This window comes from Syngnathus floridae, chromosome 14 (assembly GCF_059516105.1).
Source record: "Syngnathus floridae isolate MCC-2025c chromosome 14, RoL_Sflo_1.0, whole genome shotgun sequence".
NCBI classification, from domain to species: domain Eukaryota; kingdom Metazoa; phylum Chordata; class Actinopteri; order Syngnathiformes; family Syngnathidae; genus Syngnathus; species Syngnathus floridae.
Genome location: NC_142426.1, coordinates 2842957 through 2861148, shown reverse-complemented (window position 1 = coordinate 2861148; position 18192 = coordinate 2842957). Strand labels below are relative to the sequence as shown.

Sequence of the window (18192 nt, the reverse complement as noted above, 5' to 3'; positions counted from 1 at the left end):
TTTGCCGGCACATTCTTCGCCACCCACCAATCCACACGAGCACTCCAATACTAGATATTAATATGATTATAAGTTTAACACAACCTTAAAAAATATGTTTGCAAACTCCCGAAAGCACATTTCCCTTTAATAGTATGACATCTTATTTTCTTTTTATTTAAAATATGACATCAGCGTGCCTCAAACCCTCTTGAGCATTGTAGAGATGAATTCATTGAATACATTATTATTTTTCTTTCCCATTCTTGTTTGATGTACAACTTGAGTTTCTCAACACTTCAAGGTCTCAGTTGTTATATTTTGCGCAACACATTTTCAAGTGGGAGACTTGCTGCAAGATGTCTCTGAAAGAAAAAAAAAAAGTAGTTTTGATGGCAGTTGCTGCAAACAGATGTTTTTTTGAGTATTTCTCAACTTTGCCAGTCTTTTGATACCTCTGCCACAGCTTTCTCTGAATGTGTCGAAAGCGTCAAATCCAAAATCAGGGATTTGCAAATCAATGAACTTTAACTTCATTGGGACTGAGACTTGTATATTTGTAATGTAACTTTATTAAATCAGCTACAGGATCAAACAGTACTGAATTTGGACATGCACACACATCTTTTATTGTTGTTCATAGCGCCATTCCTTCAATCAGATATAAAGTTGCAGTCGATCTCACAAATCCCTTTTTTTTCCTCCCACATTGTTTGGCTTGAGATTCAGAAATAAAAAATTCACTCATGCTCCAAAGTATAATAATAAAAATCATTTTTGTATGTGTGCTGCACTGTATGAATGCAAAACATCTGAAATGCTTTCTGGAGTTTATTTCCATTTTTTTTCCCGCAAACTAATTCAAAAATGCTCCTGCCAAATTGACACTCCATGAGCCGTAGAAAGAAGATTTAGGAGCGTAAGAGGGGAGGGGAGGGGAGGGGGTGAGGGGGGGGGGGAACCGTGAAAGCGGCAGACGGTCCGACTGAACGAGGGAGCAAAAAGAAATTGGAGACGGAGATGAAGAGAAATGAAGTGAGACAGTCGGAGGGTGCGGGGATGTTCACGCTAGCAGAGTGAGAAAGTGTGTTTGTGTGGGTGTTTAGATTAGCTGAATAAAGAGTTTGTCACACATTTGCGTCGAAAAAGATAGCAAATGCGTGTGGAAGAGGGTGGAGAGAGAGAGAAGATATGTGGCTACATAGCAAGCCATCTAATACACCTAAAACGCTGCTGTAGATTTTCCATCTTGCTCCAGGTATTGCTTATTTTGGCTGTGTATCTCAAGCTGAAATCCCTGTGTTTTTCTCCGCTTCATCCTCTCCTCCTTCCATCCACTTCTCTGCTCCCTGCAGGCACTTCCATAATCCAGGTGACAGCGACAGATGCTGATGACCCGACTTATGGGAACAGTGCCAGACTAGTGTACACACTGGTGCAGGGCCAGCAGTACTTCTCTGTTGATCCACAGACAGGTGAGTGTGTTTCTCTCCGTGTGTGTGTCAAGTGTGACTTTCCATCTCCTTCGACACCACTTGCAAAGGTGGAATGATACTCAGCCTGGCCTGATTTAGTCTCAATGCCGGTCTCGTTACTATTTGGACCATTCTCGATGCAGTTCTAGTTTTCGTGCACTGGGTTCGATCTAGCAAAGATGCAATATTGTAACTTTTTTTTGGAGGTAATGGATGAATGAATCCTTCAATTCCTTCAAATTCTATGAGTTAGATCAATTTAATTTTATCTACAGTACATAGTAGCAATTCACAACAGTAGTTATCTCAAGGTACTTTACACATTGAGCAAGTGAAGGTTGAAGACTTCTCATACATATAATAATAATAAATTGTATTTACACTGCCTTTCTACATTGCAAGATCTTAAAGGTCTACAGATAAAAATACTAAAATAAACAAGGCACGCAGTTTTATTTAAAACTAAGGTAAAAATCAAATCCAAATATTGACTCAGAAATACATCGTAGCAACTACAAGCAATTAAACAGATGCTATATAACACGGCTCAACATTTTCAATGCGGCTCTTGAACAGCACCCCCCCCCAAAAAAAAAGATGCACAAAAGATGAAGACGAACGCAGTGGTGCAATGCAAAAGCAAGTTTGCTCAAGATGCTCAATGCAAACACATATTTAAAATGCAAATAAGTGGATTTATTTAGTCAAGTGCACACAGCTTGTGGAAGTGTGGCTAAACACAACTAAAGCAACATACAAATCCAGGTGAGCATACAAACATGCTGTTGATGGACCACCACAAAAAAGCCAATACTTCCTGCATTTGTCTTTCTCATAGCCCAGCTCCTGCCATTTTTCTTCATTACTCACACACACACGAAATGACGTATTGCCACACTTGTCAGTCATCCATCTTTCCTACTCATGTCCGCTTAGCTCCCAGGCACACCCCCCCATAAACACACTAGTAACCCCCACAGGTTATTTCCAGTATGAGTTAGCAAAAATCTATTCTTGCTGTTAAGTGCAACAACCAATGCTTGTAGTGGTGCTAAATTTGTGACCTCTGGTTGAAGTCAATCAAAAAGAAATGTGTCAGCAGTGGTTTGTGAAGTGTTACACAGGAGAGATTAGCAAGCGCTCAAAGGACTTGTGTGCCGCTCGCTGTGTGTATTCTCAATATCCTTCCACTCCATAGAAGTCACTCAAGGACAAGCGAAGGTTCACATTAGTGGAGGGCACCTTGATTTTTGAATTTGATTGCTATCACCGTTTTATGGTCGTTCATAAGCATTTGGAGTGGATCACATTGATTGAATAACGCTCGTATTATTCAAGACAACATTTGGCTGCGCTGGTTAGTAAGACACGCTTTATTTTGCCAATATGGCTGGCAAGTTGCTACCAATATCAATTTTGACCAATTGATTACTGATTTCATATCGCCCAAAGAGCTCTACACTTTCTTTTGATTGTACCGTAATTGCCGGACTATAAAGAGCACCGGATTATAAGACGCACCAGCTAAAATTCATGGATCTTTCTTACATAAACCGCACCGGACTATAAGCCGCACGTGCACACAAGTTTTTTACAAAGAAAGACAGTACATAGAAAGCCTTTTTAACGTTTTAATAACATACTTGAACATGTCTTTCTAAACATTGCCTGTGACGCAGCAGTAGTACCGCTGCTACGCGGAAGTGTGCACGCGAGTTATTAGCAAAGAAAGACTGGACACAGAAAGTTTTTTTTAAAGCTTTAATAACATACCTTAACATTTCTTTCCAAACACTGCCTGTGACGCGGCAGTAATACCGCAACAACACGGAAGTAACACAGCAAAGTCACTGAGACGCGGCGGTAACACAGCAGCAACACGGTAGCACAGCACTAACAGGGCTGGTTAAAAAAAACACACCAGTAAAAGTAAAAAAAGAGCCGTCTTCATCTTCCTCCTGTGCACTGAAACCATCGAAGTCTTCCTCCTTAGTGTCCGATTGGAATAGCGTTAGATATCCTTCGCCTCACACTTTCTCAGTCTCTCTTTCGTCGTCGCTTTTATGCATTTCTTCGAGTGTGATGAGGGTCTGTTCATTCTAATCTTATTCATGCACGAAGCGCTAAATTACATTAAACTAGCGAGCGACACGTATAGCTTAAAAGCGGCATCACACGCATTTCTTTTGTCCCCCATAATGACGGTTTGTGTATAAAAGCTTCCCGTCTTTGTGAGTGCGGGTGTGTGCGTGATGCACGAGACGATCAAAACACAAACTGGCACATCTTCTTCGGCGCATTATCTCTTCTTCGTCTGTCTCGCTCTTGCTTCCTGCTAGAGCGCCCCCTGGAGACCGGAGGCCGTAAAAATCCATAAGTACGCTCCAGAGTAGACACAAGATAATGTCATCAACATCGACTGCCTTTGGCTTAAAAGCGGCATCATATGTATTTCTTTTGTCCCCCATGATGACGGTTTGTGTATAAAGGCTTCCTTTCAGTAATGTCCGTCTTGATCGCACTCTGCGTGATGCGTGAAATGTAAACACGAACTAGCGCATCTTCTTCGGCGCATTATTTCTTCTTCGCCTGTCTCGCTCTTGCTTCCTGCTAGAGCGCCCCCTGGAGGCCGGAGGCCGTAAAAATCCATAAGTACGCCGCGCCGCCGTTTACGGTTCAAAGTAACCTTCTGAATAAAATGCATTAAAAGTTCACATTCATTACAACTTGTTTTTGGTGAGCAAAATGTCAGAAGAATTGAATTTAAATGCTGATTGATTGGGTTTTAATACAATGCAGATGGTCCAAACAGCGCCACTGCTTTGTGTAATCTCTGAGTGACATGGCAGAGTAAGAGAAAGGGTTTAGAGCACAGGTGTCAAACTCAAGGCCCGGGGGCCAGATACGGCCCGCCACATCATTCTATGTGGCCCGCGAAGACAAATCGTGCATCAAATTCGTGTGTCATTACTAGAATTGCAAATTGTCTTCACTTTTAATAATATCTTTTTTTTTAAATATTTGACCAGTTTTTACTCGTCTGATTTGAAAACGAGTTATTTGTCAGTTTGTTTTGTAGCTTTTACTGTATATAATAGTGTTAAGAGTAAAAGTGATCAAGTCATCACAAAAATCACAAAAAAAATCTTAACGTATTTGCCGGTGTATTAGTCGACCTTTTTCGATCCAAAATCGACCGAAAAAAATCGACCTCGACTTATACACCGAGTCATAAAATTTAACTTCGTATTCATCGCTTCAAATGTGATGGTAACCAAGGCCGTTTCTCATGCATCTCATTGTGCGTGGGTGTGCATCCGTCAGGCTCATCAAACAGCGAGAAACTGAATCATTATAAAGCGTTCGTCGCTTTAACACGCATCCTCAGCAACAATTTCAAATATTCTCACCTCAATAACAGACATCGAAAGCCAGGCAGCGACGATGACTGCTAGGGGGAAGTACTGGGTATTGAGCGAATGTGCGAGTCATCGCGCGTCAAGCAACGACAATAACTACCGGTACGTAAACATTCAATCGCCATGTCTAAATGAATGTCGTTGGCACTTAGAAAATATTCGCCAAACTTGGCCAGACTTCCAGGGGAAGAGGCCGAATTTTCACTTGTTCTGGCCGACCGGAGGAACCAGCCGAGGCGGACACTTTACGGCGGTTGAGTCGTTGGCACTTTGAAAATATTTGCCAAACTTGGCCAGACTTCCAGGGGAAGAGGCCGAATTTTCACTTGTGGTGGCCGACATGGGGAACCAGCCGAGGCGGACACTTTACGGCGGTTGGGTCGTTGGCACTTAGAAAATATTCGCCAAACTTGGCCAGACTTCCAGGGGAAGAAGCCGAATTTTCACTTGTTCTGGCCGACATGGGGAACCAGCCGAGGCGGACTCTTTATGGCGCAAGAGCCGTTGGCACTTAGAAAATATTCGCCAAACGCTCTCGATGGGACAGAAGACAACCTTATCTGGGAAGAGGAGGAGGAAACTGAGGATAGAGAAGACCAAGAAGATGCCCTTTATGACGACAAACTAAACGAAAACGAATGGAACGAGCTTTTTGGAAATAGCGACGATGAAGACGAATTTTGAACTCTATGTACCGGCAATCACTTTATAATTATAATTTGTTGTTTCTTAACTAAAAATAAACCAGAGTGTTCATTGTTGTTAGTCTCTCTCGGCGCGTAATATCACAGGGTCATGAAGTAAATAATATTTAAAATGGCGTATAGATTGCTCGCTACAAACTCGCGAATTTGAACACATTTCGTCAATAAATTTCGCATATTTCTGATTGAATTTTGAAGTTTAATATAATGCAACAATTGAGCTCGACTTATACAAAGGATATATCATAAAATCGTAAATTTCCGTCGAATTATTATAATTATATTATTATTATACACCGGCAAATACGGTATATAAGTCGCACCTGACTATAAGCCGCAGGGTCCAAAATTTTTGAAAAAAGTCGCGGCTTATAGTCTGGAAATTACGGTAATTAAAAAGCACTTGATTGTAAGTAAAGAGCAATTCTCTCTCAATGTGCAGTAGAAGATGCGTTAATGTTTAGTATTCCAAACATGTCCTGCCTCTTCTCACTGCTCTGTCTCCTTTTTTTTTTCACCCTCATTCTCAATGGCTCAATCATTGGCAGACATATCACAAATGTATACACACTAAGCACACTTGAGAAAAATGCTTAAAAATGTTGACATTCTTATTTGTTGACAAACGCTCGTTTGAATATGACCGAATGTGATTTGCCCTGTCACAGGGATCACGGCAAAGCCTGCAATTTATGTGCCCACACAATGAGGTCATTTACGTAGAGGTGAATAATGTGTAATGCATCGCTCTGCCATTACCATATGAGAGCCATAACAATACGCTGTGCTCTCTGACTGCCTGTTTTTCATGGGTTGTCATTTTGCACCAACATCAACCAATACAAACATCTGCTTTTACTTTGGAAAACAATTGACATCGATCCTTCTTGTATGAAATTGCGTAGCTGTTGTTTCGTTTTTATTTCATCACTAAATAAATGAATAATAGTAATAATAATGTATTCACATTAAATAATAATTCAATAGTATATTATACCAAGTAAACAAAAATAATTAGTAACCAGAATTTTTGAAAAATACCTTTTGGTGAAAATAAAACTGTATCCCATATTTGATTCATTGATGAAAAATTTGAAAATATTTGATAGTGATAAAAGCATAACACCCCTCTTCAGAATCAGGGCCATCTGCAACAGTCTCTCTCTCTCTCTCTCTCTCTCTCTCTTTTTCCCTTCAAGCTCAGGTCCTCTACCAGAGGCCTGGGAGCTTGAGGGTTCTACGCAGTATCTTTGCTGTTCCTAGTACTGCACTTTTCTGGACTGAGATGTCAGATGTTTTTCCTGGGATCTGTTTCAGCCACTCCTCCAGTTTGGGGGTTACTGCCCCTAGTGCTCCAATGACCACAGGTACCACTGAAGTCTTAACTCTCCAGGTCTTCTCCAGCTCTTCTCTGAGCCCTTGATATTTCTCAAGTTTCTCATGTTCCTTTTTCCTAATGTTACCATCATTTGGGATGGCTATGTCAACCACAACGGCTTTCCTCTGCTCTTTGTCCACCACCACAATGTCCGGTTGGTTCGCCATTACCATTCTGTCTGTCTGGATCTGGAAGTCCCAGAGGATCTTGGCTTGGTCATTCTCTACCACTTTTGGAGGTGTTTCCCACTTGGATCTTGGGACTTCCAGTCCATACTCTGCACAGATGTTCCTGTACACTATTCCAGCTACTTGGTTATGGCGCTCCATGTATGCTTTACTTGCCAGCATCTTACACCCTGCAGTTATGTGCTGGATTGTCTCAGGACCTTCTTTGCACAATCTACACCTGGGGTCTTGTCTGGTGTGGTAGATTTGAGCCTCTATTGCTCTGGTGCTCAAGGCCTGTTCTTGTGCAGCCAGGATCAGTGCCTCTGTGCTGTCCTTCAGACCAGCTCTTTCTAGCCATTGACATTGACTCCCTGATCCACACTACTAGGATCTACAGCTCTGACATCGGAATGTCATTCGGACTTGAGAAATGTGGCCGCATGGTGACTAAAAGAGGAAAGGTAATCCAAACAGAGGGGGTCTCACTCCCAGAAGGAACAATAGCAGACATTGAGGACAGCTACAAATACCTTGGAATTCCACAGGCAAATGGCAACCTTGACGAGCGATATATATATATATATATATATATATATATATATATATATATATATATATATATATATATATATATATATATATATATATATATATAGAGCGGCTCGGTGGAGCGCTGGGTAGCATGTCCGCCTCACAGTTAGGAGGGTGCGGGTTCGATTCCACCTCCGGCCCTCCCTGTGTGGAGTTTGCATGTTCTCCCCGGGCCCGGGTGGGTTTTCTCTGGGCACTCCGGTTTCCTCCCACATTCCAAAAACATGCTTGGTAGGCCGATTGAAGACTCCAAATTGTCCCTGGGTGTGAGTGTGAGTGCGATTGGTTGTCTGTCTCTGTGTGCCCTGCGATTGGCTGGCAACCAGTTCAGGGTGTCCCCCGCCTACTGCCCGATGACGGCTGGGATAGGCTCCAGCACGCCCGCGACCTCCGTGGGGACTAAGCGGTTCAGAAAATGGATGGATGGATGGATGGATATATATATATTCTCTATATTTTAATAATAGAAAACATTTATTTGGTTGCTATAATAAGAATAATGCAACTGAACACAACATCAGAGTTTTCCATTTTTTAAGAGTATTTGAAAGGTTGTCGGGGAACATGTCTGTAATTACAGTCCAAAATCATAAAGTTCCTGAAAAAAATGTTAAACTTAAAAAGATGAGGAAATTACTACAGTGCTCATATCATGCTTTAATACATATATAAATGGCTTGAGATGAGAGGGAGGCAGAGGGGGCAATGGGGTTTAGTACATCATGCTGCCCTCTGGCAGTCCAAAGCAGTAGAACTAAGGCACTTTTTTCAAGGCAGCGTTTACTTGAAGATACAAACCTAACCCAAAAGGAAAATTGGGGATAAAACACAAACGGACCTTCCCTGTAAATGAAAGTAGAAGATTTTTCCCCAGGAGATTGGCCAAATAGTTGAAATGATTCCTTGGCCTTCTCACTTTTAATGACTTTAGGTGTTTGAATGGTGCCCAATAACATGGCTGACCTAAGCTAACATAACAAAAGACCCCTTCGCCTGCCTAAAAACATGCAATTCCCCCAAAAATTCTGGACTGCAAACCCCCCCAAATATATATAATTATCAAACCTTGACTGACTTTTTGAAATATTCTCCAGGTATTCTGCGCACAGCTGTTCCTGACATGGACAGGGAAACCCAGGACCAGTACCTTGTGGTTCTCCAAGCCAAAGACATGGGAGGCCACTTGGGAGGATTATCTGGTACCACCACCATCACGGTAACCCTCTCTGATGTCAACGACAACCCTCCGCGCTTCACCCAGAGTGAGTAACACAGGTATATTGGAGAAGTTTATAGAGAAATCCAGAATGATGACCTGCCTCACACCTCTCCCACAAACTGACAAGGATGCTCACAACAAGAAGTCACCTTATTAAAGCAATTACCATGAGATGGAAAGAATATGTCATGTTTGTGTTACACTTAAATGTTCATGATATATAATGCGCAGGAGTTTGCAAAAACACCCTCTCAGTGATGGCACAAACAATTTGCTTGTTTTCACTGGCGGCCAGAAAGGTTCTTGAAGCTTTCGTACTTCGTCAGAGGAGTCTTCTGCAGGGCAGCGTGCGGCCTCATCAAACATTCAGTCAGGGATTTTACTCTTCAATGAAATAATCAATTAGCTATTACCAGCACCACTTTTTAGACTAATTGATCAAGCTCCCTAATAAGTCTTATCTGTATGCCGACTAATTTTGAAGTTTTTCATAATGCATGATATATGAAATATGATGATGTGTACTACTCATTATTTTGAAGCAGAATTATTCAAATTTGAGTGGAAAACAATTTTAATCTTTTGAACATTTGGATTGTTAAATGTGATTGACCTAGTTGGAATAGACTGTTAAGCTTCTGTTAATACCCAGACGGAGGCTGATATTCTGGTTAGTGAATTCTCTTTAAGGTTTCTCGCTGGCACAGGGTTATATATATATTTATACATTTTTTTTTTCAAGTTTCAAGACAAAATATTTCTGAGCGCAAGACCCTAATAGTACTATATATCCATAATTTGGGGCACATGAAAGCAAACAATACATTTATTTAACGAGTAGATTTGCAATCATTTGAATATTGAATTACATCAGTCCACTGGCAACTATTGTTTTTGAATTTCAACTTAATGCAAATGAGTCAAATATAGGAAGCTTAATGTTGCCAGTTGCGTTTATTTTATTTGTATCATGAGACTCCTTTGATTTTGTGCATCCAAATTTTCAAATGATCTTCAGTCAAATATTTATGACAGTTCTGTCTTTATAAAGGCATTTGATGAATACAGTGGAACTATTTGTAGGGGCTGACCCACAAATATTGAAAATCCATGTGTAACTGATGGCCATTATGAATGCATTGGGAGAAAAATTAACCTCAGAAAATATTGACTAAGCAGAAATAAACTGCCCATAAGTATTTTCTACAAAAAAAAAACTTGGTTGTCCCCCTGAATAAAATGTGAAGTCAAATATACATTGTAATCACAGATGTCTCAAGGAGCCCACAGTTGATAATCATTCTCGACATCCCTTGAGAAAAAAAAAATATATACATATATATAGATAATATGCAAAATATATGCACAATATACAATAGTGTAGCATGTAAAAGCTAAAGTATGGAATTGAATTTTTTATGTCCATTTCCCTAAATACCTCACCCACATTACTTGCATCTTGGTCATTCTCTTCACGGAGATTGCCGAGGAAAAAAAAAAAGTGATGCTAATTACCGGTAATTCCATTATTAAAATGAGCACCGCATGACTAACAGGGAGACAACTAGTATGTTGAATATTTCAAATTGTATGGACAACCACAGCATCATGTAGTGTATGTTGAGTCAAGAGGAGGCTTGGCAAAGTATGACAACTCGGCAGCTTGTCTCCAGTGCAGCCGACTCCTGGCTTTAGTGCCAAAATTGGACTAATGATGTCCTGCGGTGGGCCTAGTGCTTGTCAAATTGAACCGCCTTCAAAGACGGGCTTTTGGAATGCAAAAGTTTCTTGGAGGAAATCCGGGCTTACTCTGATCACTGTGGTGGATGAGACCTCAAGTTGGCAAAAAAAGCAACAAAAATTCTTCAGCTTCCATGATGACTAACTATATTTTTGCATCTTGCAATTTATTACGATTTATTTGGGTTTGTGCATTTTTTTCCCAATTTCTTTTGGTCTGCCTCCATAGTTGAAGGCTTCTGTTTTTTTTTTCTGTGTTCACACACTATCAAAGCCAGTCATCCCCATTCCGCTCAATTACACACAGAGGCTTAAAATAAATAAATAAGAATAAAAAAAAGTGTCAGATCTTGCCTTCGTGTCTCCCAAGGTCAGCGTTGCTGATTCCTTGTGACATTTACAAGAAGGAGAAGAATACATTGGGGCATACAAACAAGCTATCAGCTGTTTTATGATCGCTTTAACAAGATGAAAATGCGCGTCCTGCTTTGTGGGCAGCAAGCTTGATTCCAGGAACTAAATGGGTTTGTTATGTGAACACTTTTGGAAATTATCAAGGGACTTCTTATACCCTAGAGGAGGTCGGGTTGCCGCAGACAAAAAGTAGGCTAGCGTAGATTGTTTTCAGTTAGATGGAAACGGTGGGATATTTTCAGAAGCTTCCTTTGGGTCTCATTATTAAATGCCATACATGTTGCAAATGTGTTTGGACAGCCAAATATTTTTGATGCATCCGCCCTGAGTTTCATTCCATGTTGATTTCAAATAACTCAGAAAGAAATAAAAGTTTAATTTCAGCTTCATCCATATGAAATGAGCTTTTAAAAGCTGAAAGCTTCTTTTGAACAGGTTCTGTGTGACAAATATTCAGCAGAGCAAAGGAAGCTTTTTCAGTGTATTATTTAAAATTATTCAAAGATTATTTGACGCCACTCTCCCAGAAATATCACTGGATTTGTGTTATTCTCTACTATTTTCAATAGTTGGCTATATTTCCCAATAGCATTTCATAAACTGTTATGTTGAACTGACATCCAAAGTGTGTTAACAAAATGGATGCAAGAATTTCGAAAAAGGGGAGTTTGTATTCCGCATCAGCTCACTGCCTGATTAGTTTCTTAATTATTGCAAAGCGCTGTTGCGGACAACACGCCTAGATAATTGTCAGAATGTAAGCAAGCGTGTTGGGTCTCAAATCACATTTCAGACTATCATGGTCTTGTTACAAAGCCGCGGCGTTGATGAGATCTTGTGTGGCTTCCAGCAATCCGTAGGGAAATTAGAATGATGGGACGTTCATGGTGTCGTCTTGCTTTGTAGCGAGGCCACTGTTGACGGGCAAAGCTGGAATCTAATAACTGAGTCATTTATTCAGACATATTTTCCCATGTTTACGATGTCTGAATAATTTATGGCGGCATCTAGTGTGTTGCTCAATTCCCTACTGGATGAATTGAAAGATACTCTTAGCATTGTATCTAAGAATAAAAGCTCACCTAATTCAATATAGATGGCCTTGGTTTATTATGTAGCAACTCTGAAAGTGGGTTATATGAAATAACCAGTTTGAGTGGAAAGTAACTAAGTAACACCGATATCAAATGTTTTTGCCCTTATTTGTTGAGTTCCTCTGTTTATGTCTTGTCATCAAGCCTTATTTTCTTGAGCAATTACCAAAGTGAACTTTAGGCAAGACATCAGTGCTTTGAAAGAAAAACAATGGGGGCAAGCAGATTTTTCACATCTAAAAAATGTAAAAACAAATATGACCCAGTTCTTGCTGGTGCATGGGAAAACAAAATCGTAATATCCCTTTTGAGAAAATCTGGCGCTCCATTGTGTGCTGAAGCTCAAGCGTCAGTATTTACCCAATTAAAGACAGTTTTGCTTGTAGTGTAAGCACTTTGATGAAATAGCACTAACAGAGCAAGATTGAAGTACAAGAAAAAAAGACTACATAACATCCAAATGACTTTTGGGTTGGGGAGTGAGACAGGTGTCAGTCCAAATATTAACCAATGTAAACACAAATGAAGCAAAACCAGTCATATTCAAAGTTAGAATTGGCAAAGTCGTTTGGCTAGTTTTAGCTAATGGCTTATTTCCCATATTTGATACCTTTCACATGATTCTCAAACTAGTCATTGCAATTGTATGTGAAAATCCCAGATTCAAATCAACTTAGTTTGAAATGAATGTGATGCAGATTTAAAAAACACAAGCGGTGATAATGAGATAGTAGGATCTCTGTATCTTCATTTCCAATCTTCAACGTGCTTGAAGAGAATAGCTCAATTTGAATAGTTCGCTTCATCTTAGGAGGATCTTGACTTTAAGCCGAAGCCCTTAATTAAAAATAAAATGATGATTCAGAACCACAGGGTAGTAAAATGTCACTCTTTGAATGTGTATGTGCTTGGTGAAATGTCAACATCTGATGTCTCCCCTGCACCAATCCTTGAGATTTGGGCTGTCAAAGGGTAAAAGTTCAATTGATTTCCTGGTGACAGTTAAAAGAGCTCTTGTTTACGCTTCATAACTACACACACAAATTCCTAGATGCTCCCTCATAACTTGCGCCCCTGCAAACTTGGGTTCTTCTACAAGAGACATGGGTGCCATTTTGAGTTTTGATGAGCTTTTCAGACAGCCTTGGCTTGCCAACACTGCCACATAAATATATTGAAGGAATGTCACCCTCCCAGGGGTGTGATGGAGGTGAAGATAAATGGTCTGGCAGTTGACTACATAGGTAGCTCTGATAAGATCAGTGTCATTTTTATGTGCAGAGGAGTCGAGCATGGTGCAGAGAGCATCGTGAGTAGTTTGATCAGCACCCAGTCATAAATATGTCTAATTGGATAAGAGAAAAGTAGGCAGGCATTGTTTAGGCATTGCTAAGTTAATATACTGCAGACGGTGCACTTGTTTTGTCAATTCATAGACTTGCAAAACGTGTGTTAAATTGTCAAAGAAGACGTTCGAGGAAAACAAAGGGAAAGCGGGTGATAAATAAACCTCAGGGGAAAACCCAGAGACAAAGTGTGGAAAAAAAAGGGGGGTTGCACCAAAGGAGTGGGAATCGGCATGGTCATGATTCAAATGTCCAAAAATGGAATTACTGTAATAATGTCTTGAGGAGGTGCAATTTGGAATCAGTTCTGTTTATTTATTTTTATTATCTATTTTTATTGATTTATTTATTGATTTATTTTTTAATTAATTGATTTTTTTACTTACTTTTTGATAACACAGCAGATCACCTAAATTGCATTTGTGGGCAATTTACCAACCTCAATGAATGGAACGCATGCTTCCAGAACATGGTCGGCTTTCCTGGAACATCATTCCTCCTCAGTGGACATCATCGTGTTACTATCTTTATACAATAATGCTAAGGGTATCAGTCATTGACATCAAGTCGCGTACCCTTGACCCCTAAGCCAAACATATAAATGCATAAATCTATTGTGTCATCAGACCTTGACCTTTACTCGACCCCGGTCCTAACCACTATTTTATTCACCACAAATCAGTTAGACCCCACATGTATAGTTGTCACAGCTGCTGCGGTCACGACTTATGTCCCCAATTAACTGGTCTTTGGTCTAAAATGTCTTCCACAATCACACAAACACACACACACACGCACACACACACACACACGCACACACACACACACACACACACACACACACACACACACACACACACACACACACACCAATGCTCAAAGACTCCCACAGTGTGTGCACACTCAGTCCCCTTGTGTGGCGTATCATACGCACTCCCCATCTGTTCCCGCTTTAAACATCTTCGGCAGCACATAACCATTTTAGTGTGGCAAGACAGTGTCGGTGTCGAGAAATCCCACTTGTCAAGCCTTTCCATTCTCTACTCTTATGTGAACTATATCAAATCACCTGGCAGTTAACATCAAAAGTGATGGCACAATTAAAAAAGTAATTGAAAAGTCTTGAAAAGTAAATGTGTATAGAGTGAGATTTGCACTTGGTGGACTGAGTGTCACTTATTTTCTCACCTTTTCATTTGCACTTGCTTGCAATGCAAAATTGTGCATAAATATTAACAAAACAGACTTTTTGTCATTAAGCTAAATACCGTCTTAGTTGAAAGAGGGAATATTGCAGTGCCATAATGAATTTGAGTTAAATGGCAAAACTAATAGATGACACGTAATGGGCTTGTTGAGTTAAGAGGGAGGGAAGCTTGTGGCTCGGCACTCTCGTTCCTTGTCATCCCGTCCGTCCGTCCGTCCCATGACCACGTGCTGACGTTTGCCATTGTTTGCAATGGCACGATAAGGGCCGGAAAGCTGCCACTCGTTAAAATGCATGAAAGTAAGTCCTGAGGGCAAGTGCAACAAAGCGTAAAGGAGGGAGGGAAGGAGGGAAGAGACAACGTGATGGAAGGATGGAAAGGCTAATGGAAAGAAAGGAAAAGGGGAAAGCTAATGGTTTGACAGTGATAATCAGGCGGAGTGAAACACACATCAATTTCACACAGAGTTGACTTGATGCTGGGAAATTGAACGGAGCTGGTTTTCATTGCTTTTTACAAGTTGGTGCAGATTGACGCATACACCTTTCTATATTCCATATACCGTAATTGCCGGACTATAAACCGCACCGGATTATAAGCCGCATCAGCTAAAATTCAGGGATATTTCAGTTTTTTTTCTTACATAAGCCGCACCGGACTATAAGCCGCACGTGCACACGAGTTTTTTACAAAGAAAGACAGTACATAGAAAGCCTTTTTAACGTTTTAATAACATACTTGAACATGTCTTTCTAAACATTGCCTGTGACGCAGCAGTAGTACCGCAGCTACGCGGAAGTGTGCACGCGAGTTATTAGCAAAGAAAGACTGGACACAGAAAGTTTTTTTTAAAGCTTTAATAACATACCTTAACATTTCTTTCCAAACACTGCCTGTGACGCAGCAGTAATACCGCAGCAACACGGAAGTAACACAGCAAAGTCACTGAGACGCGGCGGTAACACAGCAGCAACACAGCAGCAACACGGTAGCACAGCACTAACAGGGCTGGTTAAAAAAACATACCAGTAAAAGTAAAAAAGAGCCCTCTTCATCTTCCTCCTGTGCACTGAAACCATCGAAGTCTTCCTCCTTAGTGTCCGATTGGAATAGTGTTAGATATCCTTCGCCTCACACTTTCTCAGTCTCTCTTTCGTCGTCGCTTTTATGCATTTCTTCGAACGTGAAGAGGGTCTGTTCATGCTAATCTTATTCATGCACGAAGCGCTAAATTACATTAAACTAGCGAGGGACACGTATAGCTTAAAAGCGGTATCATATGCATTTCTTTTGTCCCCCATAATGACGGTTTGTGTATAAAAGCTTCCTGTCTTTGTGTGAATGCGGGTGTGTGCGTGATGCGCGAGACGATCAAAACACAAACCAGCACGTCTTCTTCGGCGCATTATCTCTTCTTCGTCTGTCTCGCTCTTGCTTCCTGCTAGAGCGCTCCCTGGAGGCCGGAGGCCGTAAAATTCCATAAGTACGCCGCGCCGCCGTTTAAGGTTCAAAGTAACCTTCTGAATAAAATGCATTAAAAGTTCACATTCATTACAACTTGTTTTTGGTGAGCAAAATGTCAGAAGAATTGAATTTAAATGCTGATTGATTGGGTTTTAATACAATGCAGATGGTCCAAACAGCACCACTGCTTTGTGTAATCTCTGAGTGACATGGCAGAGTAAGAGAAAGGTTTTAGAGCGCAGGTGTCAAACTCAAGGCCCGGGGGCCAGATACGGCCCGCCACATCATTCTATGTGGCCCACGAAGACAAATTGTGCATCAAATTCGTATGTCATTACTAGAATTGCAAATTGTCTTCACTTTTAATAATATGTTTTTTCTTAAATATTTGACCAGTTTTTACTCGTCTGATTTGAAAACGAGTTATTTGTCAGTTTGTTTTGTAGCTTTTACTGTATATAATAGTGTTAAGAGTAAAAGTGATCAAGTCATCACAAAAATCACGAAAAAATAATCTTATATAAAATTTTGGGAAAAAGTCGCGGCTTATAGTCCGGAAATTAAGGTAGACATGGCGATAAAGTAAGAGTTCCATTGAGATAAGAAAAAACATTTTTTATTCTATTTAACTGCATTTTTAGCATGTAATACTCCCACAACAACAGACATTTTGGAAATGCCTATCTGAGTGTCAGGCAAAATGATGGGGATTTGTTTGTATTCATACTAAAGACAATAAATAAAAATGCTGTGTAGAAGTGCACTCTGAATATGCAAATGCATCCTTGCCAAATCCACGTGATAACACTCACACGGTGTTAAACAGTCTCTCAAATAGCGCATGTGCATTTATATAAGCCTCCTACTCTTGGGGGTAGACATTGTTCAGGCAAGAAAAGCTTTTCTCGACAGAAATTGCTCCCTTATATAATAACGCACAGTTGAGCCTTCCATTGCAAAGCCTTTGCCCTGGAGTCAATGGTGGGACATTACAAACGTCTGCTTGGATACATTCCTCAATGGCTGGGTGGGAGTGCTGCTGCTGTGTCCTATAAGAGCATGGGCGTTAAGTAGCAGGTCAATTGTTCTCATGGGTTGTAGCTTTTTGTTCATTACCCCCCCACCCCAGCCCCCTTTCTCTCGCTGAGCTTCCTCCTCGCATCCATCCGCATGCAGCATCGTTAGAGCTCCATTAAACGGGCAACTGCTGTGTGCAATCCAAACACAGCGTTTCTCTTCAATGGGATTTTCTTCCTCAATCCAATACAGCCTTTGAGGGGAGAATTCATCGTGCAGTAATCGCCGCATGCAACAAATTGTTTCCAATAGACCTACAATCGAGGTAGTCCAAGAGGGTCTTAAATTCTCCACACTTTTCCCAGATCCTTTACTTAGCAGCGCTGAGGAAAACCTGGGAAATGTTCATTAAACTCAACAAATGGAGCCAATTTTCTTCGAGTAGAATCTATTAGCTCACTTAGTAGAAATGAAGTGAATACATCACATATATTTTACAGCAACAGCCTTGGCCTTTGCTCTCAAAGAACACAGTGGATGTAACCATTTTGTATTTTTGGTCTTGCTTCATCTGACCTGGTAAGGGAGCGTGCCCTCTCACGCAGAGTAATAGGAGTTAAAGCCATTTTCTTTTTTGCCGAGGCATCAGTGAGCCACGGAGGCTTGCAGAAGAGGAAGTGATTTCCATGTTAATGGGATCTTTCCATCCTGACTTCCTGCCTGTTAAACACATACACAAGTCCACTTGTTCAGCAGTCCTTGAACGCTCACATCTTTGGCTCCTCATATTGGAAAGTTACCTTTCATCCTCAACTTGTTTACTTCTTTTCTTCCTTCTCTGACTTTCACTCTCTTCCCTCCATCGAGCTTGGTGAATGGAGTCGCCGGACTGAGAGCGACACATCCCAACAGGGTATTGTGGTCCACTGCGAGCTGCTTGTCATCATTGTGTGACTTCTGTTCATGTGTATTTG

The 18192-nt window shown here is 40.7% G+C and overlaps 1 protein-coding gene across 4 annotated transcripts in view; it reads left to right on the top strand.

Annotated features, from left to right (window-relative positions):
* Positions 1-18192, top strand: part of cdh24b (cadherin 24, type 2b) — a 111505-nt gene that overhangs the window by 64160 nt on the left and 29153 nt on the right. For all 4 annotated transcript variants that reach the window (XM_088396420.1, XM_088396419.1, XM_088396415.1 and 1 more), the window contains exons 5-6: positions 1335-1454; positions 8811-8978. In XM_088396420.1, coding sequence (XP_088252546.1) covers positions 1335-1454; positions 8811-8978 — 288 coding nt within the window. The remainder of the gene's footprint in view (positions 1-1334; positions 1455-8810; positions 8979-18192) is intronic.